The 27,059-nt window shown below is 54.4% G+C and overlaps 1 protein-coding gene and 1 long non-coding RNA gene across 2 annotated transcripts in view; one reads left to right on the top strand and one right to left on the bottom strand.

Annotated features, from left to right (window-relative positions):
* Positions 1-3,645: 3,645 nt before the first annotated feature.
* On the bottom strand, positions 3,646-13,472 carry LOC124508038 (uncharacterized). The gene is made up of 3 exons (XR_006961206.1): positions 13,236-13,472; positions 5,127-5,216; positions 3,646-4,667 (listed from the first exon to the last, which is right to left on the bottom strand). It is a non-coding gene; the product is annotated as an uncharacterized LOC124508038 (long non-coding RNA).
* Positions 13,473-14,934: 1,462 nt separating this feature from the next.
* The window catches only part of CORO2B (coronin 2B), a 133,833-nt gene continuing 121,708 nt past the window's right edge, over positions 14,935-27,059 (top strand). The window contains exons 1-2 of the mRNA XM_047075673.1: positions 14,935-15,027; positions 15,120-15,266. Coding sequence (XP_046931629.1) covers positions 14,935-15,027; positions 15,120-15,266 — 240 coding nt within the window. The remainder of the gene's footprint in view (positions 15,028-15,119; positions 15,267-27,059) is intronic.

Below are 27,059 nucleotides of genomic sequence, written 5' to 3'. Positions count from 1 at the left end.
TTTTCTCTGATTTTTGGAGAAGAAAAACTTCAGGTTTTGCCAAATAGAGTGAAATTTTTCTGGCGAAGGTATTTTACTGGAAATTTTTGACTATTGAAACATTTGTAAGCCACTGTAAGCCACTTAGTTTCAACGAAAGAAACAAAGACAGAAACACATTGCAATTTCTACATTTTGTTGTGAAATAATCTCTACCAAATTGATCCTTATATTTAAGACTTTTCCTATTTGTTTATCTGTTGCTTCTTGTGGAAGGGAATCTTCAAGGGTAAGATTAATAATTGTTCTTTCATGAATTATGAGCAAAGATGAATGGACAAGTATGGCTTTAGTGTCATGAATTGAATATGATTTCGGAAGATTGATTTAGACATATTTACACATTTGCAGAGGCTATAATGTGATTATTTGCTACTATAACAGACTAATACAGAGATACAAGTTTTTCGCTATTTTCAAAAATATATTAATGTAACTAAAAAGCATTAATCATTGCTATTTTCCTTTTTTCATACTTTTATTTTTAAAAATTTTACTGGCATGAATAAATAAATGTATATATATATACATGTATATGTATATATACGTATATGTGTGTGTGTATGTATGTGTGTGTGTGTGTGTATATATATATATATATACCTTTAAAATTCACTTTTAGGAGTACCTGGGTGGCTCAGTCGGTTAAGCATCCAACTTCAGCTCAGGTCATGATTTCACAGTTTGTGGGTTCGAGCCCCACATCAGACTCTCTGCTGTCAGCATGCAGCCCACTTCAGATCCTCTGTCCCCCTCTCTTTCTGCCCTTCCCCTGCTCACACTGTCTCTCTCTCAAAAATAAATAAACATTTAAAAAAAAAACATTTTTACCATCTGTGTTTCTTTTCCAGCCATTTTTATTATTTCTTTCATCGCAAGAGCATAGCTACAAGCAAGTTTGCTGTGTCAGGGAAGGGATGACCCCCACTCCGGATGTCAGATGCACTAGAAAGGGTCACTGCCTGGAAGAGGCATTTGTCTATGGCCCCAAGACCAGGCCTGCCTGATGCTCTGTGTCTGCCTCACTGCTTTCTGGAACCTTCCTGCCCAGCTAGGAATAATACCTGCTGGGGGGCCCCCAGTCTTAGCCGATGGTTCCACAACATCCCCCTCATCCCCTGGGCCTGGCTGCTTCCTCTGCCATGTGGTTCTCGGCCCCAAGCCAGCAGGGAGGCAGACCAGGGTGAGAGCAGAAGGGAGCCTCACGGTGTTAATTGGTGCTAACGAATTCCTGCAGCCCCGTCTTTCCGTCTTTCCTCCACCGCTGCGGGGAGGCGGCTTTGCACTTTGCATCCTGAAGTCAAGCAGCCCCTTCCCCATGCCCTAGGTGCCCTGCACACGTGAGAAGGGTGGGAGCAAAGAGGGTGTTAATGTTAAAAATAGCACCTTCTCTGTGCCGGGGTCCTTCCTAAGCACTTTTCGTGGATGCTACTCATTTAAGCTTCGCAACAAGGCAGGCATTATTCGGAATCCCAATGTACAGCAGGTAAGCAGCCAGTATATCCTGAGTCCTTACTCTCTCCAGTCTCCATCCCAGGCCAGGGACAGACTTTGCCCCAGCAGGTGGCTGCTGTCAATCATTTTCTCTGTTTGATAGAAGAGGAAACAGGCCCGGAGAGGTTAGGTAATTCCACGAAGGTCACACAGCCAGCGAGTGGCAGAGACAGGATTTGGACTCAGATGGGGCTGACTCTGAAGTCTGATGCTCCTTACCACCACCCAAAACATCCTCTCTGAGGGGCCCCCACTTAAAATCCTGTCTCAATCTTGTGGATACAGGAGGTGCCTGTAGAGACCCCGGGCCGTCCCCTCCCCTCCAGCCTCGCGTCACACCTGCAGGGAGTCACATGCTGCAAAGACCTGCTTCTGGCCCTGGAAGCCTCGCTGCTCCAGGCTCCTGCCTGCCCCCTCCCTACGCCGTGACCCATCCATTCTCCACAGGCCTCCTCTGTGGCGTGGCGAAAGAGCAAATTAGGCTCCCCTGCTCCTGGCTTTCCTTTCCTGGCCTGGAATGTGGCAGCAGAAGTCACAAGGGGGGAGGAGCCCAGTAGTGCTGCCCGGTGCTCCTGGGGTGAATGTGGCAGGAGCCAGGGCGCTGGGGGCCCAGGTTTGGCCTCTCTTGACTATCGATTTGCTGGGGTCCAAAAGGAAGGATTTTGCAGCAACAGCTCAGCACAGTGCGCATTTCTCTCTCTCTCTTGCTCACTCATGCCTGACTCTACTGACCTCGTAGCAGCTCGAGGACCTGGGGGGCGGGGTACAGTGATGCAAAGTATTTAATAAAAAACTCCGACCCGCTGATCCCCACCCTCCTTCTTGGGTCTGACGCTTCTTGTTCTTTGACTTCCACGCTTCAATTTTCTCATCCGAAAGTGGGCATAAAAACAGAACCTGTTTCACAGAGTTCTTGCAAGGAATAAGTGAGATGACATATGTCACATGCTTTAAAGGATAGTCCTGGCTCACGGGAAGTCCTAGAGGGATGTTGGTTATGGCCCTCATTTGTTATTATGAAGCCAATCCCCAGGGATCAGGCAACGGGGGCCAACCCCTGAAGGCATGGGGTAAACCTGGAGATTGAATACAAGCATTGGGGCTTCCAGAACCTTCTTTGCCACCGACTGGCTGGGTGACCCAGGGCGAGCTGCCTGCTCCCCACCCCACCTGCTGCTCCCCCCCTTACCCCAATCCCATGCTTCAGTTTCTCATCTGCAAAATCCGGATGGTTGTAAGGATTAAATGAAATAATAAGCATAGAGTGCTTAACACAGTGCCTAGACATAAATGGTGGCTATTATCATCATTATCACTACTTATTCTCTGAGAGGTTGTCATGGGGACGGGAACAAAGAGCAAGTTTTTTTTTTTTCTTGGTTTGTAACTAAGGACACAGGGACCCAAAAAGTCAAAATGACTGACCTGAACTCCACCGCCGATTTCTGGCACAGCTGGGATTTAAGAACATAGTATCACCAGTCCCTCATACTAATAAACTGACTTGCTGTCTACAAACTGTCTCCAGGGGCACAGGCTTGTTTATCCTAGCCTGAGACCTGGTCATTTTGCCTCCGTTTTTTTTTTTTTTTTTCTTTTTTTAATGTTTATTCATTTTTGAGAGAGAGAGAGAGAGCAGGAGAGGGACAGAGAGAGAGGGAGGCACAGAATCCGAAGCAGGCTCCAGGCTCTGAGCTGTCAGTACAGAGGCCGTCATGGGGCTCAAACCCACAAACCATGAGATCATGACCTGAGCCGAAGTCGGACGCTCAACCGACTGAGCCACCCAGGCGCCCGTTGCCTCCGTTTTATAAAATGGGTTTTTATTGGGGCACCTGGGGGCTCAGTCGGTTAAGGGTCCAACCTCAGCTCAGGTCATGGTCTCACGGTTTGTGAGTTCGAGCCCCGCATCAGGCTCTCTGCTGTCAGCACAGAGCCTGCTTGGGATCCTCTGTCTCCCACCTAAGCCCCTCCCCTCCTTGCACTCTCTCTCTCCAAAGTACATAAACAGACATTTAAAATAGATTTTTATTTTTTAGGGCAGTTTTAGGCTGACGGCAAAATAGAGCAGAAAATACAGACTGCCCACCCACCCCTGCCCCCAAACACAGACATCGCCTTTCTATCAACGTCCTGCACACGGCAGAGCAGGACATTTGCTACGATCCATAAACCTACACTGACACGTCATTGTCACCCAAAGTCCATAGCTTGCATCAGGGTTCCTGCCTGGTGTCGTTCAGTCTGTGGGTTTCGACAAATGTGTGATGTCCTGTGCCTACCGTTAAGGAGCGTACAGAATAGTTTCACTGCTCCAAAATCCTCTGTGCCCCGCCTATTCCTCCCGTCTCCCCCTTTGCCCCTGGCAGCCTCTGATCTGTTTGCTGTCTCCATAGCTTGCCTTTTCCAGAAGGTCATGTAGCTGGAATCATACCGTATGTGGCCTTTTCAGACAGACTTCCTTCACTTCATGACATGCGCGTCAGGTTCCTCCGTGTCTTTTCCTGGCTTGAGAGCTCATTTCTTTTTAGTGCTGAATGATATTCCGTTGTCTGGATGTACTGTTGAGGGTTACCCACTCCCCTGCTGAAGGACATCTCGGTTGCTTCCAAGTTTGGGCAATTACGAACGAGGCTGTTTACCGCTATAAACACCTCCTGTGGGTGTTTGTGTCGATGTAGGTTTTCAACTCCTTTGGGTAAATTCCAAGGAGCATAATCAATGGATCGTATGGTAAGAGTATGTTTAATCTGGTAAGACACTGTCACCCTGTCTTCCAAAGTGGCTGTGCCACCTTGCGTTTGCACCAGCGATGAAGGACAGTCCCTGTGTCTCCACACCCTCACCCGTGTCTGGTGCTGTCACCCTGGGGAGCTTTGCTCCCATTTTGCAGGTGGGGAGACTGAGGTGCAGAGAGGGGAAGGCTTGGCCCCGGCAGTGACAGATCGTCCTCCCCCTCTCCCTTCTCCCTGTGCCAAAAACTCACAGTGTGGGGACCGATGTGTGTTCTTTGGCTCAGGAGTCATTTTTCCGGTGGGCTCTGTGCCCTTCCCAGCAGGCTCGGGGCAGAGTGTCACCTGCACGGAGAGGCTCCTCTGGTGGTCACCTCAGCAAGCATCTTCGCAGAGGTGATCCTGGAACACAGGGCAAAGCTGCAGGCCGGGCTGTTTCTCTCTCCTTCCGTGGATGGTTGGGTGGTTATGGTAGGTGCTATCTGGCTTACACTTCCCCTGGGGAACCCCAAGTAGGAAACTCGGGGCCCTTCCATGCTCTCCTTTCTTTGTCCCCTGGGGGACACAGAGACTGTGGAAGACAGGCCTGTCCCAGCTAAGCAGCAGGGGAGCACAGGGAAGGATCTGTGTCCAAAAAGACAAGAGACCAATGCAGTGCAGCAGAAAGAGCCCAGGTTGGAGCCACACTGACCCAGAGGCGAATCTTGCCTCCATCACCGCCTCTTGGGTTGACCTTGGGCTCCAACTCTCCGAGCCTCCATTACTTCATCTGTAAAATGGTCATAAACCCCCTCTAGGACTGTGGGTAAAGACAGATGGAGACAATGGACCTAAAGGGACCCAGCCCCTGAGACGGCTCACCTTGAAATCCTTGACCTTGGGTCCCCATGTCTGATGATGGCAGAAAACACTCATCTTCCCACCTCCAGGGGGCCCCGGCAGGATTTTGTCCTTTGGGAAAGAAGTTTGGAGGAAGACGATTAGGAATTTGGATTAGCACACGCGGCTGCGGGCGGCTAAAGACCATGTTCCGGGCTGAGGAAGAGTTTGGGGATGGAGATCATCTGTGAGCTTTTAGAGATGCAGAGTGTTCGTCCAGCCCCAGACCTACTGCACCAGAATCTACATGTTAACAAGATGCCCCAGGGGTTCATTCATGTTTGAGGAGCCCTGCCTTAACAGCAAGTTAAGGAGAAGACACCCCCCCAGCTAGCCTTTACCTACCCCAGCCAATCCACAGGGAACTGTTGAGCACAGAAGGCCAAGGCAGAGAGGGAGAGAAAGAGGCAGAAAACAAAACCCTTCCCAGGATGGCAAAGATCTACCTAGGACAGTATTGCCCGCACCTCATGGAGTACCTTCTTCAAAACTTTTAAAATCCCCTGCTAGTTAGTACCTGAGACCAGTCAGGGCCTACAGTGCCCCCAGTGCAAGATGCCTGGGAGCCTTGCCTGGACCCCGCCTGAGCCTCAGTCCCCCATTCGTCTCCTTCGGGTACCCTTTCACCTTTCCCCCCAGGGCATGGGGTTGGCTAGATAACCCTCCACCAGGAGCACCGGGACTCACACTTGGGGAGCTGTCCCAGAGCCCTGTAACCAGCTCTCAACTCCAAGAGGGCGGACGGGTGGGTGGCTGGTTCCCACAATCGGGCTGGTGCTATCATTTCTGCAGGGTGGAGGTCACGAGAGATGGCGCCACTGAAATGGGGCTGCCACACTGATGAGGAGCGATTCCCGTGCAGACTCAGGACAAGTTCAGGCCTCTGGGCTGCCATCAGCCCGCTGCTGACCCTCGGGCTCGAGCCCTGTGCGTGAGTCTGTGTGGTGGCTCTCGCCCATCCATGATTTGCCCATAGTGTCACCTCTGGCCTACAGCACAGAGTGACGGAGGTGTTAGCGAACGACCTTTGCCCTGGTGCCAGCCTCCGTGACCAGCCAGGGCACGTCTCCACCCCAGTGCAGTCTTCTGTGGCCTAAAGCACTTGTCATTCCCACCCTGGCATTCTGAACGGTCAACTTATGACCACAAAACGAATGATCCTTCTCGGTCTCCCACATATTGGGTAAGACTTGCAATTTATGGGCATCATCAATAAAGCAGATGAAGACCCTTTGAGAAAGTCAGGGGAAGCCGCTGTTTCTGGACAACCCAATGGATGACGCAGAGTCACGACTGATGCGACTGGCATGAAAGAAACAGGAGCAGAGAGCTGCAGAGGTGAGCAGATCCATACCGTTCTGATAACGAGCAGGTTCCTAAGAACCACGGCGTTGTGAATAATAACCACGTTCTCGTCTTTTTCTCATGGTGGAAGACAAAGGATTAACCAGGAATGACATGTTGGACAATAAAGAACAGGAAAAGAAGATGGCTCTTGGATTCTGTTAGGAATCTTCATCCGCACGGACTGGGCAATAAACAAGTAAGTTAGTTTCTTTTCTGTACGCGTGATTATAAATCTTCATTGATAAATCACCGTGCCCCACATGGGCCAAGAATCGTGCGGTGCATTTTTTTTTTAATGTTTATTTATTTCTGAGACAGAGAGAGACAGAGCATGAGTGGGGGAGGGGCAGAGAGAGAGAGGAAGACACGGAACCCGAAGCGGGCTCCAGGCTCCGAGCTGTCAGCACAGAGCCCGACGCCGGGCTCAAACTCACAAACTGTGAGATCATGACCTGAGCTGAAGTCGGACGCTCAATCGACTGAGCCACCCAGGCGCCCCTGTGTAGTGCATTTTAAAATCAAATTGTTTATATAGACATGGATCCTCCCCCAACACACAAATTTCCACAAGGCCCCCACGCGCTAAGGGCAGCTCCTTCCGGGGGTGGAGATAAGCCTTGTTCTTGTGAACCAGAATCAGCACATCTTGCAGTGGGCAGAGACCTTGGCCACCATCTGGTCCAAAGCCTGCTCTTTACAAATGATAAGGGGCTGAAATGCAACAATGACACCTCGGGGTATTTAACATGGACGAGCTGGTGAGTGCTGGGAGCTCAGAAAAGGGAGAGGACAGAGTGTCCGGGCGACGGGAGTATCCTCGGAATGAAAGGGCTTTTTCTGCCGAGCCAACCTGGAGGAGACTGGTGCGGAACATTCCTTAGGCAGCGGTAGGGGAATCAGGCACCGAGGGGGAGAGTGAGCAGGACCTGGGGGGGGGGGGGGCGGGCCGGCACTGCTGTCGGGGACTCGTCTGGCTGGAGTGCATCCGGGAAGGGCGGCTGGGCTGTAAGCGGATCTCTGAGACCTGTCTCTGAGTCTCTGGAGGCCCCACCCTTGCCCTCCAAATTGAAGAGCTTCTCTCCCATGAGGCCATCTGGATACATGCCATTCTCATTCCTGGGGGCATCTTCGGGAAAGCCAAGGGCGGCTAACCCTGGGCGGTACCTGGAGCCACTGAGTTTGCACACTGTTTCAAGCCAAAGCATGGAAATCCAAAGCCACGGCCCCTCTCTGAAGCTGTTTCAGGCCGACTCCCCTCGCCTCCTCCTGTCCCTGACGTGCCTGTAATCTTGTGTTCAGTGGAAAGATTTTAAAAGCCTCTGGCTAAGATTTTGAAGCCCAGGTTAACATTCAAGTACGTTGCCTGAGAGATGGAAATGAAACAGCCCCTTCCTCTCGGTTCCGCGTGGTTTGTGAAGCACCTTCTTACCCGTCCGCCAATGGGCGCCCACCATACTCTATGGTGAAAATCAGTGTTTCCCAGAATCCCAGGAAGACTTATTTAAACACACTGCTGGACCCCACCTCCAGAGTTTCTGCATCAGTGAGCCTGGTGTGGGACCCAAGAATCTGCGTTTATAACCAGCTCCCAGGCGAAGCTGCTGCTGGTCTGGGACCCACACTTTGAGAACCACTGATGTAGGTGTGATCAAAGTTGAGGTTCAAAAGGAACTCAAGGCTGGATATGTGGTTCCCAGGTCCCAGGTGGCTCTTTACAAGGAACCGCTCACACCCTCTGTTGGTAGTTGGGGGCATGGCAGGGTGGTTTTCCCCCTTTCTTCTTTTTTTCCCCAAACATTTTTCATCTTTATCTATTTATTTCAACTAAGTTCATTTATTTATTCTGAGAGAAAGAGGGAGAGAGAGAGAGTAAGTGGGGAGGTGGCAGAGAGAGAGAGAGAGAGAGAGAACCCCAGGCAGGCTACGCACTGTCAGCACAGAGCCAGAGGCGGGGTCCGAACCCACGAACCGTGAGACGGTGACCTGAGCCCAAGTGAGACGCTTCACCAACTGAGCTACCCAGGTGCCCCAAACATTTTCCAACTTTAATAAATGTTTGCCAGGCGGTATTTCTAGAGTAGATGGGTGTCTGTAATCTCATTCTGTAAATGAGTAAACCGAGGCTTGGCGAGGCCATGGGGCTTTGGTAAGCCACATGCTCACACGTGGCAAAGCTTGAGCTAGAGCTCAGACCTCCTGATTCCTTTCCCTGCACCCCGGAGGAGTCCTAACCCACAAGCTCCTCAGGCCGATACCCTGTCCCCAGTGCTCTGTCACTGAGATCCCGTAACAGTTCTCCGCGACCAGTGTTGTTATTCTTCTCCGTGCTGGAGAGGAGGAGACCGAGGTACAAGGAGGTCAAACAACTGTTCTGATCACGCAGATAGTGTGGGGAAACCAGGATTTGAACACAGGCATCGCGGCCCCAGAGCGCAGCCCTTAACCGCCGCACGCTATGCAAGTAGGCGGTGTTTCTGGAACACGTCTGTCTCTGGGCTGCGCGTGCACTGTCTGCCTGTGCAAACCGTCTTCCCTCCCTGCGACTAAACGTGCCTGTTTACCATCGTGGCCCCAGAGAGAGCTGGAAGAACAGACTGGGGGCGGGGGGCGGGGGCGGGGAGGCGCTGACCTCCGGCTTCCCTCACTGAACCCCGTTCTGTGGCTCTTCCTCCTTCATCCGCTTCCGTGCCTTCCACATGTGTGCAGCACGCCTATGGACACACACACCCACACACGCTCACACAGGCTCACAGAGTGGGGCACGGGTGAAGAGCCTGTGGCCCAGGTGAGGGGGTCCCCAGCCAAGGACACACAGATGTGCCTACTTTCAGGAGGCTCACTGATCACCACCCCTCAGATACAGGGTGAAGGATGACACCCCACGTCGGGGGCCCCCTTGCCAAAGTCGGTATTATGTGCATTGTCTAGGGGCCAGGGAGAAAGGGAGTGAGGGACAAGGAGAGAGAGAGTGGGCGAGAGACGGACCGAGGCAGGGACAGGAACATAGAGACAAAAGCACACACAGACATGAGAGGACAGGGGGGCAGAGCTGGGGGACAGACAGGGGGAAGAGAGAGCATGAACGTCCAGCAGAGGGAAGGCAAGAGGAAGGAGAGCCCCCAGCCAGGCATGAGGAGCAGTGGAGGGGGTGGGGGGTGAAGGGCAGAGTGGGAAAGGCAGGCACGAGTGGGGTCTGTTGGTGCAGAAGTGTGGAGAGGTCACAGACACTCAGATTCGAGGCATGGAAAGGCGGGGACAGTGGCGACACGAGGTGGAGAGAACTCGGGAACTGAGGCAGGTAGCGGGGGAGAGAGACTGGGAAGACAATGGAAAAGAGATAGGAAGGGAGAACTGGGGACCAGGAGAATTGTATAGAGGGAAAGGGTCGAAGCGATGCGCTGGAACCACCGAGAAAAAGAGAAGTCCCTGTCCTCAAGCAGCTCCTCCTCCTCCAGGAAGCCCAACACACAAACAGGAAATGACAAAACAATGCGAAAGTGCAGAAGGAAGCTCCGGGAATATGGAAAGTGGCACAGAGGCTGGCATCTGAACCATCACAGTCCTGGTCATAGTCCAGGGAGGCTCCCTGGAGGAGGCAACATCGGAGGAAAGAAAGAGGAAGACTCCGATGGGCACTGAGGGGGGAGCGATGGGCAAGAGTGTCACGGAGACAGGAAGCCTAGGGATTAAAGGGGCTGGGGTGTGCCTTGGAGGGCCCTGTTGGGGCTTCATCCTGAAGGCATCAGGGAGCCCCTGATGGATTTCAAGAAGGCAGGCCTTTGTGTGTTTCCTCAGGGAAGCCTGAGCTGCTGGGTAGAGAATGATTGGTGGGCACAAGATAGGAGGCAGGAGGATCAGTCAGGGAGGCCCAAGCAAAATAAATGGCTGCACTGGGCAGTGGTAATGGAGATGGAGAGGAGGGGACGGATTTGAGGGGCAGTGAGGTCTGCGGGGCCTGTCGACCGAGCACCCAAGGGCAGGCGGGATGTGCCTGTAGGTCAGGGGATGGCATGAACGAGGCGGCCAGTGAGCACAGGAGGAACACCCCCTTCCTCTGGGGCTCCATGGCTTTGGAAATTCCCCTCCGTTCCCTGCTACGGTGCAGCAGGTCTGGGATGTGTCCCCACGTCCGTGGGCAAGGACCAAGCCCTTCTCACTCCCAACATGGCGCCCGGGCAAATGAACACACTAGTCAGGGCGGAGCCTGACTTTGAGAGACCCAGCGCCTCACTCTGGGGTGCCGGGACCGGAGCCAAGGGGTTACTCAGGCAGAAGCTAAAGGTGATGTCTTATTGGATTGGTTGAGCCGTTACCCAGCCTGCCCCATGTGTCAGCCATGCCTTGTGATTAGAAAGAGAGAACACATGGTCAGAGCCCATCCAAAGAGGACAAATCTACTTAGTTCTGGCCATTATGACACAGTTTGGATCAGGCCACTGTGGAGGTCGTGTCAGGAGAGCCATCTAGAGGAGGTGCCATTTGAGCTGGGCTTTGAAAGATGAATAGGAGTCTGCCAGGCAGAGAAAGCGGGGTAGAGGCATCCGAGGCCAAGGAGAGAGCATAGTCTAAAGCATCGAGGTGCCAGTGTCTAGGGGAGACAAGCGCACTCTCATTTACTCCCCAATTTGCAGGGCATTCCCTCAGTTTCCCTCAGCTTCCATTGCAGCTCCATGCCTGGTCCCAGAGATCACCTTCCCATTAGACCACCGGCATCCAACTCCTTCCTCAGGCTCTGCTTTCGGGAGACTCCAAACTAAGATGGGCTGCGGGGTGGGAGACCTGGGGCAGGAGGTATCGTGGTATAGACAACTGCACTACAGAAAACGCATTTCTGAGTATCTTCTCTGGGCCAAACCCTTGATTTGGCAAGTGGATGCAGAGTTCTTTGAGAGGGTCCTCACTCTCCCAGACCTCCGTCCTGACTGGGGACATGAGACAAGAGGGGTGAGCCACCAGCACGTGAGGGATCAGGAACGTTTTCTGTCTGCCTTTGGAGCGTGTCACATGGGTTGTGGGCAGCAGATTGATGTTCCTAATTACATTTGGCTCAAGCTGATATTAAGTATTTGTCTCATTCCCAGAGCCCACAATGCCGGCGGATGGTGGGGAAGGTGCCAAGAGGCATGCTGGGTAGCTGAGGCTAACAATCTGGGATTTTAAATATCCATGAGAGAGAAAATGGACAAGTCACAGCCATGGGGGAAGGGTGACTGGTGTTCTTGAGTACCTTTAATGGCTTCCAAGAAGGACTGGAGGGGTCCTAGAAAAGGTCCTGAGGTCCATCTTCCTGTCTTGAAGGCTGACCTACCCAAGACCATGGAGACAGGGAATGCAACCCATTTCTGATGCTGGATAGCTAGATGACGGAGATGTTTTTGTGGATCTAATTTAAATTTCTTCTAATGTAGGTCAAAGGTTTATTTTGCTTGATTCGTTGTTAATGGCATTACAGATTCACCAAGCACCAACTGTTTGCGGGGGGGGGGGGGTGGTACTCAGTAACAGGGCATGCCTTCGTGCTCAGGACACTTGTCAGCTCACCGTCTCGACTGACGGCAAGCTCATGAAAACAAGACTAGGCACTCAGACCCAAAGGCAACAGGGAGAGTATGGGGGCTGGAGTTGCCAAGGGTACAGCTTCAAGCAATGTGGCCAAAGGCACAAAGTCCCACATGGAAATAGGAAGGGTGTGCACAAAGGAGCATCTGCTCCCCAAGAGAACTGGTAAGTCATTCCAACTCCTCACCTGTGGAACCAGGACTAAGAGCTGTCCTTCCACGTCCTAGGACAAGTGTGAAGCTCAAATAAGGAAGCAGGTATGACTGCACCCTGGAAGCCACCGAGCCAAGGCACAAGGCTGTGCCTGATCTAAAAAGACTTCTGGGGGCGTCTGGGTGGCTCAGGTGGTTAAGCAGCGGCTCTTCATTTCACCTTAGATCGTGATCTCAGGGTTTGTGAGAGCTGCGCTGTCAGCGCAGAGCCTGCTTGGGATTCTCTCTCTCTCTCTCTCTCTCTCTCTCTCTCTCTCTCTCTCTCTCTCCCTCTGCCCCTTTCCTGCTCAGGAGCTCGCTCTCTGTCTCTCTCAAAAATAAATAAACATTTAAAAAATTAAAAAAGAAAAGACTTCTGTTCAAGTCCTATCTCTGTCACTGTGTAATCTTGGGCAGGTCCTCTCCCCTCTCTTGAGTCTGTTCACTCAACCAAATGAAGATGATAATTCCTTCCTCACACTCTTGCATGTAGGATTACAGGAGGAAACAAAAATAAAAGTAGCAGGGCGATCCACAAAGCGCTCTACAGGTGCTGATTACTCTATTATTGCTATAGTCTACTCGGTGGGCTCCTTGAAGGCAGGCAGCCGATCTCCCCTGTTCTGCCAGCACCTGCCACGGAGCAGGTGCCCCTACGCCACTCGGTCCACTGGGTCCTATTTCATTACTTGGTACAACCGCGGTGGAGCTGGAAGCCAGCACTTCCGGGCTTGCAGAGGGAGAGGGGTGCGCGAAGATCCCTCCCGCCTCCGCCTCCCTGTCCACTAACCCCTCCTCTCCGGAGTCTCAGCGGTTCAGTATCTGCCAAACCTGTTCTACTCAGGTGCTTGGGAGGGGGGCCTCCCTTCCAGTGGTTGTCCCTCAAGTCCATCAGCAGCTCCAGGGCATGGTGTGACCCAGGTCAGGATGAGTGCACCACACAGGTCGCGCCTATGTTCCCCCAGAGCAGCGCTGCACCCAAGCGTGGACTCACCTAGGGCAGGGTTCGTCCAACCTCGAGAAGACAGCTTTTACAACATGGGGTTCCGTGGAGACCTCGTGGCGACGTGGAAAGAGCGGGCGCCAGGAGAAGCGCCTGGAGCCAAGTATTCTCCTGGCGCCAAGTATGGCCGTGTGCCCTTGTCTAAGTCACTTCCCAGTCTGGTCCTGAGTTTCCTCCTCTGTGAAACGGGCTGCAATTCCCTCTGGGCTGGCCAATCGCTGCGGGACTTAGGTTCAAAAGATGGCTAGCGCGGCCCCCCTCCCGCGACCCTGTGCGGGTCCGGCGAGGCCTGCGGCCGCCACGCCCCTCTCCGCTGCCGCGCGGCACTCTCGGCCGGGGCGGACGTCGCCAACCTCCAGGGGGCGAGCCCGCGGGCTTCTCGGCCCACGCGGCGCCTCGGTCGTCTGGCGTGTGACTTCAGCAGCGTCCCCGGGCCAACGGGGCCCTCGAGCGCCGGGGTGGCCGCGCGCGCCCGCAGCCAGCAGGTGCCAGGGCCCGGCCTCTCCCGGACGCGTGGCGTCCGCGGGCGCGAAGGGGTTAAGGCCGCGGGGCCGGGGCGCCAGGCCCGGGCTCCGGGAGCGGCGGTGCCCGGCGGCGGGCTAGCGAGCCCCAGGCGCAGGGCAGGGCAGCGGGCGTGCGTGCGCTTCCTCCTCCTCCTCTTCCTCCTCCTCCTCCTCCTCCTCCTCCTCTTCGTCGTCCTCCTCCTCCCTCCGCCTCCTCCTTTGTAGCGAGTTCCCGGCCCCTCTTCCTCCCCCCGCCCCCCAGCCTGGGCCCTCTCCCCCTCTCCCTTTCTTCCTGCCTCGCCTTCCTGCGGCGAAGGAGGCTCATCTATTATAAATGCACATTCGGGGCTGACATCAGCGGCGAGCGGCGGGCGAGCGCCGACGAGCGGTCCCTGCGCGCTGCCCGCCCGGAGCGCGGCCCCAGGCTCAGCGGAGCCGCCCGCGGGGCGCGGGGAGCGGGGAGCGCGCCCAGAGCTGCCCGCGCCGCGCCGGACCGCTTCCCGCCGCCGCCTCGGGCCCGCGGTGGACCCCGGCCGCCGCCCCCGCACGCCGCGCCCGCGCCCCCGCACCGCCCCGGAGTTTCTGCATGACTGTCACAAAGGTAAGCGCCGCTCGCCCGCCCTGCGCCCGGGACCCGCCGGCGCCTGCAGCCCCCGGCCTCGGCTGCTGGGGGCGCGGGGGTGTGGGCGTGGGGAGGGGGGCACTGGTGCCGGGAAGGTGCGGCGCGCGCCTCCTCTGCTTCCCCGGTCCCTCCAGTCGTTCCGGGCCCCAGGGACTGCGGAGGGAAGGGGGTTGGATGCCGCTTTAGCAGCCGCGGTGGTTGGGACGACATCTCTCCGCACCGGCCCACCCCGCGACTGCATTTTTAACCCTGTTTAGGATGCTGCATTTTTAACCCCTGGAGAGCAGTGTTAGGCAGCTGCGTGGTGTCCCCCATTGGAGCGCGCCACGGGGAGCGTCGCTGGCAGGACAGTGGGTGTGGGAACGGGTTTGTCGTCCTGGGGAAGGCCATCCGAGGGGAAAGCCCACCCCACCTGCTGGCCTCTGCCGCCCATCCCGTGAACTCTGGCCCCACTCCAGAGTTACTCAGTGGAGAAGGCGCTCCCCAGCCCCGGGAGTTGCTACCAGGGATAGGACAGGTTCTGTGGCGACTGGCTTAAAGAGGGAACGTGACAGGAAAGGGAGAGATGCGCATTCTGGCAGTTCCCATATTGGAGGAGAGTTCTTGGACTGTTGGCACTGGGGCCCAGGTTCATTGGAGAGACTTCGGGGCCTCCCTGGTATGGAAAGCTGACCAGGGTGGTAGAAAGTGCCCAGGATTAGGAGACCTGAGGAGACCTGAGTTCACTCCCCGGATCACCCCCAAACCCAGTGGATGACCTCGGCTGGGCCCTTCTGCTTTGGGCCTCAGTTTCCTCTTGTGGAATATGAGGACGATAATGTGGATCCTGGGGCTGGTGACAGTGGAAGAACCAAGATCCAGGGTGTGAACCCACACTTCTCAGAGCGCTCCTTCAGGGTAAGGAGCTCACAGCCTGGCCTTGGCATTCGGTCCGGCAATCCACACACCCAAGGCCAGATTCCAGTAGCTGCCCACCTGGCTGTCAGAATCGGAGAGTCGGAGGCCAACTTACTCGTGGTCAGAGTAGTGGACCAGATGGAGGGTCAGCTGTGGAGGTGACGGGAGGGGTGGTCCTGGCTCCTTCTGATAAGCCAGGGGCTACCACTGCCCCCATGAAATCTGCCTGCCGCAAGACAGCATGTCTGTTCGGGGTCTTTGAGCTCAGTGCCCAGATTGCCTCTTAGAAACACCGAGGGAAGATGTGACTGGGGGCTGAGGGTCTGCTTTGGCTAGTACCGGCAGGGCTGGCTGGGAAGGATTATTATCATTAAGGTTATTAATGTCGAAGACGCAAGCAGGCCGAGGCAGAAGAGTAATGGATGGGCCTGGATGAGAGATAAAGGATATGAGATTTGTAATAATAGCACTCACATCTGACTCAATGCCTCCCCTGCGCCTCTTTATGTGCATGAGCTCAGGTAGTCTTCCTTCCCAGGAGGCCTGCAAGGAAGGAATGTTCAGCCCCCTTTAAGAGAGGAAGAAGCAGAGGCTCAGAGAGGTCAAGTGACTTGCCTAAGGTCACACAGCGAGTAAGTAGCAGAACTGGGGTTTGCCTTCAGATGCGTCTCAATCTATGGCCTGGGATCTTTCCATTGCTCTACACTGTTGAGTACCCTGGAGATTGGGTTATTCCCATGGAAGGGGGTCAGTAGTTGGAGGCTCAGGCCCTGGGGTGGAGACGCCATGAAGGAGGGTAGTTGTCTGCTAAATTCATTGGCAGGCCAAGCCTCTCGGTATCTAGTGATTATTCACTAATGCCCTCCCCTTTCCCCCACCCCCCCGCCAAACCCTTCTGTATGTTTCTCCTGTTCTAACCAATGTGGCATCGGTTTAAGCCAGCTCAGAGGATTAAATAAAATCCCCACTTTAACCCTATCTTCTCTCCCCTTGGCCAGCCCTTCACAGACCGGAAGTGTTCATGTGGGGAGGGCTACAAGAACAGGAGAAATGGAGGAGAGGGGTCTGGGGGCAGTCCGGCTGCCTGAGAGCCTGCTGGAAGAGCCTGCGCCATGATTTCCAGAAGAACCACAGTGCTCTGGGAGTCTGAAGCCTGGCTTCTAGTCCTCAGTCACCCACACACAGGCTGTGTGATCTTGGGCCAGTCACTCCCATCTCTAAGCCTGTGTTTTCCCATCTGTGAGATGCAGCAGTGAGTTTCATTGACGTCTTGGGTCCCTTCTGCTGGGCCTTGGTACAGCTTCGGTGAGGAAGTCAGCTCTGATGGAGACTGGGGGGCTCTCTGTTCTGGGGAGGGGAGGGGAGGGGAGGGGTTGGTCTAGTTATAAGCCAGATACGAAGAAGAATCCTGAAGGGGGTCTGGAAGGTGGAATCACTGCTTACCAACTGGAGTGACAGGCAGGAGAGGAATGGATTAGAGGGCGAGACCCCAGCCCTTGCTGAACCTCCTCGAGGCAAAGGTCCTCCCTCTCTGGCGAGCCTCGGCTACCTGCCCCTTGGAGTCCTCAGGGCCAGGGTTAGGTGTGGATTGCAGCAGGTCTTATTAGCTCAGAGGGCCTGGAAAGTGCACAAGAGGAAACCAGATGACGAGCTGCTAGACCTTCAGTAGGACTTCCTGAGAGCAGGTGGGCCTCCATTTTCCATTTACCATCCCCATTCCCACACGTAGCCCAGCCGCCTTCGTGGTGAGGTCCAGCCGCTAAAGTGGCACATAGATCCTGGGCGGTTCTGGAGGGACCCCTGCCCTAAATGGCACTAGAGCTAAAGAGCCCTGCGGATCTCTGGAGGGTGGCCTTCTCGCCCGATGGCATGATTCCTGGTTGTGACGTTTTTTCAGCTCTATCTTATTGTGTGTAGTTTCATAAGCTGTCTTAGCTTCTTTATGTAACGAGGAGGAAAAGGAAGAAGAAAAGAAGGGATGCGGCTTCCCAGACCAGAACCATCCACGAGAGTAAGGTCCTTCCTGCCCCCAGTCTCAGTCCAGTATCTGTCCAGAGGGCAAGTCAGTGTTGAGGGAACGAAGGCCGCTTTCCCAGGAGCAGGATGATTTTGTTCTTTGCGTTCTCTCGCCTGCTCTTTATACTTTTTCTGTCTCTGTGCCATTTCAGTCATATGTCAGTGCTTCTCCGGTTCTAAATAGGTTTCTAAACTGCCATCAACTAGAAAAACAGAACAAAATACATTAGAATTGTGTGTAGAGCACAAGTCAATAGGCTATAAGAAAAGTCTGCACGGGCGCCTGGGTGGCTCCGTCGGTTAAAGCGTCCGACTTCGGCTCGGGTCGTGATCTCGCGGTTCAGGAGTTTGAGCCCCACGTCGGGCTCTGTGCTGACAGCTCAGAGCCCGGAAGCTGCTTCAGATTCTGTGTCTCCCTCTCTCTCTGCCCCTCCCCCACCCGTGCCGTGTGTGTGTGTGTGTGTGTGTGTGTGTGTGTGTGTGTGTCTCTGTCTCACAAAAACAAATAAACATTAAATTTTTTTTTTTTTTTTAAAGAAGTCTGCCAGCTGTCATGCAGGACTTTGCAAACCCCTTTTGTTGCTTCTAGGGACTTTGGAGTGATTTCTTGGCTTTTGTCTGGATGTGACCAGACTGGACCGTGGGGCTTGGAGGTAAGGAAGGTGATGACTTATAGTGACTGGGCTGCCTTGTTCCCAGGTGCGACTTGTTGGGTTAGACGCCAGTGAGCTCGGTGCTTTCTGCGTTCCCACGGTCAGCTCAGGGGGTCAGCAGTCCAAGAACAAAGAGCCCTGAGGAGCAGGAGTGCCTGACGCACCTCAGAAGGTCTTAGGAGAAGGAGTGAGTGCAAGGAGAAGACTCCAGATGCCAGCATCCCCCTCTAAGCAGCCAATTCCAGGTTCACAAGTGTTATCAGCAGTCACACTGTGGCCCCTCGTTCCGTAGGTCACCCCTTCTCTCTTCTGTGCCTGTCCCAGCAGAGCACGGCTCAGGGAGGGGAGCCCATGGCTCCTCCTGAATGCAGTGGGACTGAGGACAGGGTTGCCTTGCCCAGGTAGTTACTAACAGGCCTTCATTTGGCAAGGTCATGTGTCTCTCGGGCCCCGAAGAGTGGCCCCAAGTCATCCAAATCTCTCCCTTGACAAATAGGGGAACTGAGACCCAGGGAGCAAATTATAACTTGCCTAAAGCAAGTGCTTTTCCCACCCGGCTGCCCTGCAAGGGGGCCCCCAGGCAGCCTGAGTGGGGACAGGGCCCCACTCCAGTCACCCCACTGCATCGTCCTGGCCTGGATGCTGGTGTCTGAGATTCCCTCTGCTGGGCAGCCACCCCCCTTGTTGAAAACTCCTCAGGGGTCAAGGTGTATGGGAGCCCTTGCTACACCCAGGGTCAGGATGGGGAGGAAGAGATACAAAGCCCTTCTGCCTCCGACTCCTGGACCCAGGATCTAGCCTACCCAGGAGATGCCTGGACTCCCAGACATTCCACTTCCCAGCACTTCTTTCCTGTCTAGCCCTTACTGGGAGAAGAAATGAGAGAGCAAGCCTGTCACAGAGCCAGCTCAAAGGCGGAGACATTACCCGCACAGACCCAGCTCCCAGAAACCTGGGGGTGGCGTGGGGCTTCTGCTTCTCTGTTCCGTGTACCCATTATACCTCCTCCCTCCACTCAGTTCTTCTTCCAGAGCCCTGGCATTCTCATGCTGAAGGTCTGTGGCTAACATTCACCCATTCGTATCTGAGCTCCTATTCGGGCCAGGCCCCGTGTGAGGCATTAAGGTCACAGAATGCCTAAGCCACAGGCCCTGCTGTCCAGAACCTTGGAGAAGATGGGTGGGGAAGGAGATGTGCCAAAGTCCTGAGTTAGGAGTCTCAGAGTCCAGCGGGCACAAGCCAGGAGAGGTCTGTCGTCTGCATACTTTAAGTGTTCATAACTTCAGGATCTTTCCTTCCTTACTGTCTTTCCCTCCAGGCAATGCAGCTCACTCTCAGAAGAGCTCTGATGAGTTACTTTCTTCCCATATGTGCCCAGATGCCCCGTGTTCTCTTGCCTGGGGCATTGCCACCTTAGCACCTGTGGCAGCCCGCAGAGGCATCTGGGATGCATTGTGGGGCTCCCCAGGGCCCCAGAAGCCCCCTGGCTAGCTGGCCGTGTGGAGTCAGACTAGACTTGAGCTTGGCCGGTCTGGGAGTGTGGACACTGGCTAGACCAACAGCCTGGCAGCATCGGTCCCTGGCAGCTCGGAGATGGAGTGAGTTTTTCCATTTCTCTCCCAGGTTGGCTAGCCTGGAGCAGACATGGCCTCAGCCACCGCCGGCTCCTGGCACCGGGGCGGCCCAGATTCTGATTTGGATATGCTAGCCACAGAATTTGTCTGGTGTCCAGGAGATGAGAGAATGTGCAAATTCCCTCTGTGCCCAGCCCCCTCTCCTTCCGGCTTCTCCTGATCAGCTTGTTCTGTTCCCCTTCCTTTCCCTGCCTGGGGACCCTGCAGGCTCAGGCCCAGCCCCCGGAGTAGCCTGGAGCCTGGGAAGCTTAGAGCAGCTGGCACGGAGCAGGCCCTGCCAGGCGAGGACAGATGCAAATCCAGTGGCTTCCACATGAAAAGAAGCTGTTTAGAATGAGCCTCTCCTTTGTGGGCCTGGAGTGTGGAACCAGCTGCAGAGAAGGCACAAGTCGGTGGGGTGGGGACAATGGAGGAGGAGCCGTCACCCGCCTTTCTTTGCCCTCTCCCTCCCCCTCCCCCAGGAGGCCCCTGGAGGGGCCTTCCTAATTGGTTTCTGGCTGGCACCCTCCTTCCAATTAATTAACACAGCAACGGGAGGCACCCGGGTCTGCTCAGGACAGTCCCACTTACAGAAAACAAACATGGGCTACTGCACTGAATCCCTCTGAGGGTCCCAGGGTGAGGAGGGTTCCCCCTATTTACAGATGAATAAATAGAGTCTCCGAGTGAAAACATGGCCACGCCCAAATCACAGAGCTAATGTGGGTCAGAGCTGGGATGCACACCCAGGTCTTCTGACTTTGAGCCAGAACCTTCACAATCCAATCACTCATGGTCCACATCCTATGAAGATTAATCACCGTCCTCACAAGAATAACAGTTATTAAGCAGGCATTGGGCACACTTGATCGCGTTGACTCTGTGCAACCATGAGGTTGATTCTAGTATCAGACGATCCCATTCTCCAGAGGAGGAAATTGAGGCTCAGTGAGCATACGTGAATTGCTCAAGGTTGCAGGTTTCGTGGGTGGGGGGAGTGGGTGGGGATCCGTACCCGGCCATCTAAGTTCCAGGATTGTATTCTGTCCCCCAGCCCCACCCCGGGGCAAAGGGCTCTTGTCTGGGCATCTGGGGCCCTGGCACCAAGGTGTGCTTGACAAGTGCTGCTTGCCTTGGGGGTGACATCTGTGCATGTGGTCTGCTTAGGCTTTCCTGTGGCCTTTGCTGGAGCTGGGAACCACGTAAATAATTTGGGGGAGAAAAATGTAAGCTGAGCGAGTGAGGAGGAAGGTATCCTGTACATATGGCATCGGACATCAGACGGGGCCTCTTAGGCAAGGTGGCCAGCCCAGGGGGAGAACAAGTATGATAGAGGCAGGGTCACCTTCTCCATTTCCACGAAGCTAGCTTTGTGTAGGGAACACACAGGTCTGTGGTCCAGACCTGCAGCCCTCACCCTCTTGAATATGCAAATTCCCTCTGTGCCCAGGGTGGGTGGCCCTCTGGAGATGGCCTCTGATTACCAGGGGGCGCTGGTGGCTGAGAATGCCAGCTTTAGAGTCAGACAGATGGCCCTGTATCATTTCCTTGCTGTTTGTTCTTGGGCAAGTTGCCTAACCTCTCTGAACATCTGTTTCCCCATCCATTAATTGGGATTGATAATAGTAGCACTTAAAAGGATTATTATAAAGATTAAATGAGCTGATCCGTGTGAAGCACTTACCACATGCCTGGCAGTTAGTGTTAGCTATTAACGTCGGGTAGACAGAAAATTAAACACGCTTACAATGAGTGTCCTGGGGCTTATGAGATGAGAAGTACAGGGAACTCTGGGAATAACAGCAGAGGGCCTGACCTAGTCAGAGGGGCGGGAAGGTGACTTTTAAGCTGATTCATGAAGGATGAGTAGGAGGTAGCCGGTGAGAGGGAGGAGCTGAGGAGCGGGTAACGGAGGTAAAGGCACAGGCAGATGCCGGAAGTCAGATCACTGGCCAGGAATGCTCCCCACATGCCAGCATTGTTGGTGAGAGCTCAGCGCATGGATTGGCTCCTTTTACGCTCAGAGTGACTTTATGGTGTAGGTTACGGTCTTCCCCACGTCAGGAATGAGGAAACAGGCACAGAGAGGCCAAGTAAGCTGCAGAAAGTTGCCCAGCCAGGCAGATTAGAGGCTGGTCCAGACGTGGGCCTCTGGACTCCCGCATTCTTTTTCTCCTCCTCTCTGTGGCTTCCTGATCTCGGGAGGATGGCTTTTCCGTGGGCCACTTCTTAAAGTCGACCTGGGCAAGGGGGGTACGGAAGTGCCGCATTCAGTGGTCCAGCCTCTGCCGCCCCTCAGAGAGCCTCCCTGGTTAGAAGAGCTTTGTTTGGAAGGGCAGGGCCTCTCCTGGCTGGCAGGCAGCTCCAGGGAGGGGTCATTTGTTTTTCCAGAAGGAAACTTTGCTCTGGCAGGAAAATTTCCACCTTATATTTTTACTGGGCCCGATTCTAACCGTTTTTATTCTCGAAATCTTTATGATTATCTGGGCTGGCTCTTGGTCTTTAAAATAAAACCGTAGGGGCATATACACACACGTATGTATGTATGTGTGTGATGTTTCACAGGGCATGGCGCTCGGGCCACAAGGTGTGAACTTACTGGCCCCTGTGTGAGACAGATGATAACACCCTTGAAGGCTCCAGCTGCCCAGCAGGGGGATATGGGGACACTCCCTCTGGATGGGTGCTCACACTAATCCCTAGAAACAAGCCCCCCGTGCTCGGTGTTCAACTCCAGAGCTGTCTGAGGTCATCTGGTCCAGCCCTCTGCCTCCATGGCACTCCACACTTTCTAGGAACATGAGGCTGACTCCTAATCTTAATTTAGACCCGTTTAACAAATACTAGTCTCTTGTAGGCAGTTCCCGGGCTCTCGCCGGGTGTTAGGTCCCTGCTTTCAAGAAGCTGACAGTGAAATAAGGAGTAACAACAGCAGAAGGCACTGACCTTTCTAGGGTGCTTTGTTTATCCCGGGCACACAAACAGTGTTTCGAGTGTATTTACTCATTTAATCTTCCGGTGTTCTTACTGTTCCCCTTCCTGTAGGTGCAGCCACAGAGGCCCAGAGAGGGAAGGGAGGTAACTTACTAAGGTCGCCAAGCCGGTTGTGGGGGGTGGGGCACGTAGCGTGCCTTCCAGGCCTTTCTTACCACTCAGTCTGGCAGGTAGCGATGACCCTGAGGCCTGTGGCCAGGTCAGGGGATCTGGAGGCAAAAGACTCGGGCTCTGCTCTTGTCTCTGCTCCTCCCTGCGTGACCTTGGGCTAGGCCCTCAACGTCTCTGAGCCTCTGTTTTTCTCATCTGTGAAAAGGAAATTCATTTCTCCACCTCACTAGGGCACGGTAATATGTAAGTAAGGCACTCTCTGTAGATGTCATGAGGGGGGTAGTTTAGTGTCTCTGTAATTGGCACCTGTCCTGCTCCCTTCCCCCACCAGTGTCCCACCGCTTTGGGAGTTAGGCAGTCCATCCAACAGCTAACCCCCTTCTCCCCTGCTGTTGCCCTGACTGAAAAACTGCTTCACACTGTGTCGGCAGAAAGGACCAGTTCATCTCCCCCAAACAGCCTCTGTCTGTTTTAACTGTCAGGCTACTTTGGGGCAGATGAAAAGTTGCTTTTCCCTCTTCCTGTCCTATTTTGGCTGTTTTAATATGCTTGGGACAAATAATCTGGCTATAAAAATTGGATGTCCTGCTTTCGTTTGAAAAGTGAGGCGAATAAAGCCTCTAAACCTTGATCTGGATTCCTGCAGGCCCGAGCTCCCTGCGGAAGGTGGGGGAAGGTTTGTCCCAAAGCACAGTCTTGCCCAGGTCTCTGGGAAGAGAGACCCAGCCCCCACTGGCAAATGGCCTTGGCCTTTGCTCCAGATACATCCTGGCACCCCTGAGGCTCAGACCCATTTTTCCTTTGAGTTTATGGAAAGAAAGACCCTCTACTAGCTTTGCAGTAAACCATTTAAACCTCTTGAATATGACTTCAGAACTAACAGCATTACGATCTGGGATCTGGGGGGAATTGCCAGGACGTAGAACAGCTGATGGAAAGAAAGGTGTTGGAGGAAGGGGACAAGAGGATTTAATTCCTGAGTTTTTGGTTTAGCTTCATGAAGAAAATGTTGTTCACACTTGCCCTGCTGACCTCCAGGTGAAAGATCACGTTGCAGGAATGCATGGGGAAATTTGGGATTCCGAGAAATTTGGAATTCTGGGAAAGGGGATTTCTGTGTACCTGAGGGTCCGTCTGATAACTTTTTATTATCACAACTGTGTCCTCTAAAGACCCTGGGTCTGCCTTCCTGCCATAGTCATTATAATGAGTGAGAACAAACTCAAGTTGTTATGGACTGAGGCTATTCTGTCAAATTGGCCTTTTCAGGGTCCAGATCTGCATTAATTCCCGTTTTCCGGGAGTTCCTGTGGTGCCCCGTCTCTACTACATCAGCTGTAGGTAAAGGCCCAATGTGTTCTGTTGTATGGGAATTGTTTTCGAGCATGAACCGTGACTCCTTGACTTACTTGATTGTGAGCTCTCAGGCCAGAGATGATGTCTGATTTTTTTGGTATCTTTCACAGCACTTGTCAAAGATGTGGTGTAGACTTTGGGGTAGCCGGTGCAAAATACAAGGTTGGGTGGGATTTTGAGGAAGCCCAAACTATTCCCTGTATGTGGCTGCCTGGGCTAAATCCTTACTCCTGTACGTCCGTGGACTGTGAGAGCTGGAAGGAACTCTGAAGAGGTGTAATGCGGTCCCCCATTTTGCAGAGGAGAAAAGTGAGGCCCTGAAAGGTTTACCTAAGGGGGCACAAGTGGCCAAGTAGGGAGTGGGGCTCCCTCTGGTTGATGGCAGGCTCAGGTTGGGTGAGTTTCAGTTCAGTCGGTTTTTCTAGGCCAAGGGCTGATTCAGAAGCAGGGGAAAGTTCTAGAAAGGAGACCCTGAGAACTTCACCTCGATGGCAGGGGGCACCCGAATGGAGAGGCTCAGCTCCCCAGGTAACCAGCCAGGACCCCCCTGCCTGGCCGTGGCCATGGCAGAGGCAGTAGGAGTGAGCTCTGAGGCTCCTTCTGCTTGGCCAGGGGGCTGGGATTCCCGAGATCTGGCAGCCAGGGGCCCCACGTTCCAGGCTGCCACCGTGGCCGCCACAGAGGCCCGTGAACCCCACTCTCCCTCCTGGAAGCCAGCCCTCCTGGCACGCTGGGCTGCAGGCAATCTTTCCCTCCTTTGTTTCTCTGAAACCATTAGAAGGGCCTCTGGGTTGGGAGCCTGGGTTGCTAAGAGCTTTCTTCTGGCCAGACCTTATCACTGGCTTGAGAAGTCTCCGGGCAAAGTTTCCCTGGAACTCTGGCTTGGAGGGAGGGAGCCAGGGAGGGAGAGTGGGCGGAGGAAACAGAGGGGGCTCAGGAGCAGCAAACAAAGCCACCCCTCTGGGGGGCCCCTGGAGACCCAGAGTGCTGGACAGCAAGCTCTGTGGGCCTTCGCTTTAGAAAAGAGCAGGAATGATGTCGAGCCTGCCCCCCATGCTGAGCGTGTGGCATCCGTTATCTCACGTACCCCACAATGCTGGTGTTACCCCCGCTTTACAGAGCGGGAGAACAAGCCTCAGAGAGGGCAGCAGTCGTCCCGGCTTGCACAGTGGGAAAGGGTGGACTGAGACCTGACCCTGACCTCTCTGACTGCACAGCCCCACGGACATGCAGAAACCTCGGGGCCCCCTGGCCAGATAGTGGGAGCTGACCGTGCTGTGTGATTGCTTTTTTAAGATCACCCTCCCAGCACCGTGCCCAGAACCACTACAGTCTTCAGTTCCTTTGGGCATTTCAGATGTTATTAAAATATAAGTTCCCCCAGGAGGGGTAATACCTTACTTAAGTGGTTATCATTGCCTGGGCCCGGCCTGCAGATAGCAAGACCCGAGAATAATGAGACTGGCCACTCGGGAGAGGTTCCCAAGGAGGAGAGTGAGGCGGGAAGGGAGGACCAGTGAGCCAGATTTGCCAGGGGGACTGAGTGGCAAGGGTGGCCATCAGTCCAAGTTCCTCTCCACCCTGACTGCCCCGCTGTCCTGACCGCTGACTACCCTCCCCTTCCCCTAGGCAAATAAAATGAGGCCCTAGATTCATTCAAAAAATATTTGCTGATGGGGCGCCTAGGTGGCTCAGTCGGTTAAGCGTCCGACTCTTGGTTTCGGCTCAGGCCATGATCTCACGGTTCATGAGATCGAGCCCCACATCAGGCTCTGTGCTGATGGCGTGGAGCCTGCTTGGTATTCTCTCTCTCTCTGTCTCTCTCTCTCTCTCTCTCTCTCTCTCTCCCTCCCTCTCCTTTCCTGGCACTCTCTCGATTTCTCTTTCTCTCAAATAATTAATTAAAAAAAACAAAGGGAAAAAAAAAGTTTCCTGAGCACCTGTGTGCTAGGCCCAAAGCACACGGCACCCAGCATGAGGGTTACACTCAAGCAGTCCCCTCTGGGGGGAATCCCCGTCTAATGGGGGAGACAGGCCGCCCAGAGGGACACACAGCTGCGGGGATGTGGCAAAGGGAGGCCGGTGAGCTGCGGTGTGGGATGGCAGGGGTGTGTGCACAGAGTTCTGCAGCCAAGGGGACGGGCCGAGGAGGCCAGGGAAAGTTTCTGGAGAAAGGGAAGGTTTCTTCGCTCAGTCTCCGAGGATGAGTAGGTAGAAGCACATGAAGAGGAAGGAAGGGCATTCCAGGGAGAGGGGATGGCATGAACAAAAACACGGACGTGCACACGGGTCTGGCTTATTCCACGAGAGGCAAGAACTGGGTGCGGCTGGGTGGAGAGGGCAGCTTAGCGAGCGGTGGAACAAGGCCCGAGGGGCAGAGGCAGGAGCCAGAGGGAGCTTTGGCTTGAGCCCTGTGGTGGCTCGAGGTGCCCCGGGGAGGTTTTCACGGAGGAGTGAAGTGATCAGACTCGCATTTTGGGTGGTCTGCCCCAGCCTGACCTTAGAGGACATTCCCAAAGCCTGGGCACAGCGAGGTGGGTGTAGGGGTTTCAGGCTCCCAGCCCAGATTCCCTGCATGTATCTCCCTGTGTCTGGGAGAGAGCACCTGTGCCCCTTCTCCCCCAAGGAGATACCCCTGGCGGGACCACTCCACAGTACTGGCCTCTCCCGTCTGCCTGGGGCTGCCTAAAAAGTTGGGTCTGGGGTTTGAGAAAACAGAAGGAGGGGACAGAGGGCCAGAAGTCTCCTGCTGGGAAGACGGCCTAGAGGGAAGACCTCTGCAGAGGGCTTCTAGCGGCTCCTCCTAAACCCCAGCTAAACCCCCATTGGGTCAGTCCTGCCCCCCTCTGGTTGGGACTCAGTTTCCCTGTCTATCTTAGGATAACATCACCTGGTCCAAGGCTGGGTGCAGAAGGGAGCTTACGGATGTACTTACTCCCTGTTCTGCCCAGTCTCAGGCCCTGCCCCATCCTCCTCCCTCTGAGCCTAGCGCGCGCGCACACACACACACACACACACACACACACAGAGACTGCCAAGGTTGTGAAAAG

The sequence above is a fragment of the Lynx rufus genome, unplaced genomic scaffold (assembly GCF_022079265.1).
Source record: "Lynx rufus isolate CCGP_SWC_20201006 ecotype Redwood Valley unplaced genomic scaffold, mLynRuf1.p SCAF_13, whole genome shotgun sequence".
Lineage (NCBI taxonomy): Eukaryota > Metazoa > Chordata > Mammalia > Carnivora > Felidae > Lynx > Lynx rufus.
This window is presented reverse-complemented; position numbering and strand designations above follow the sequence as displayed.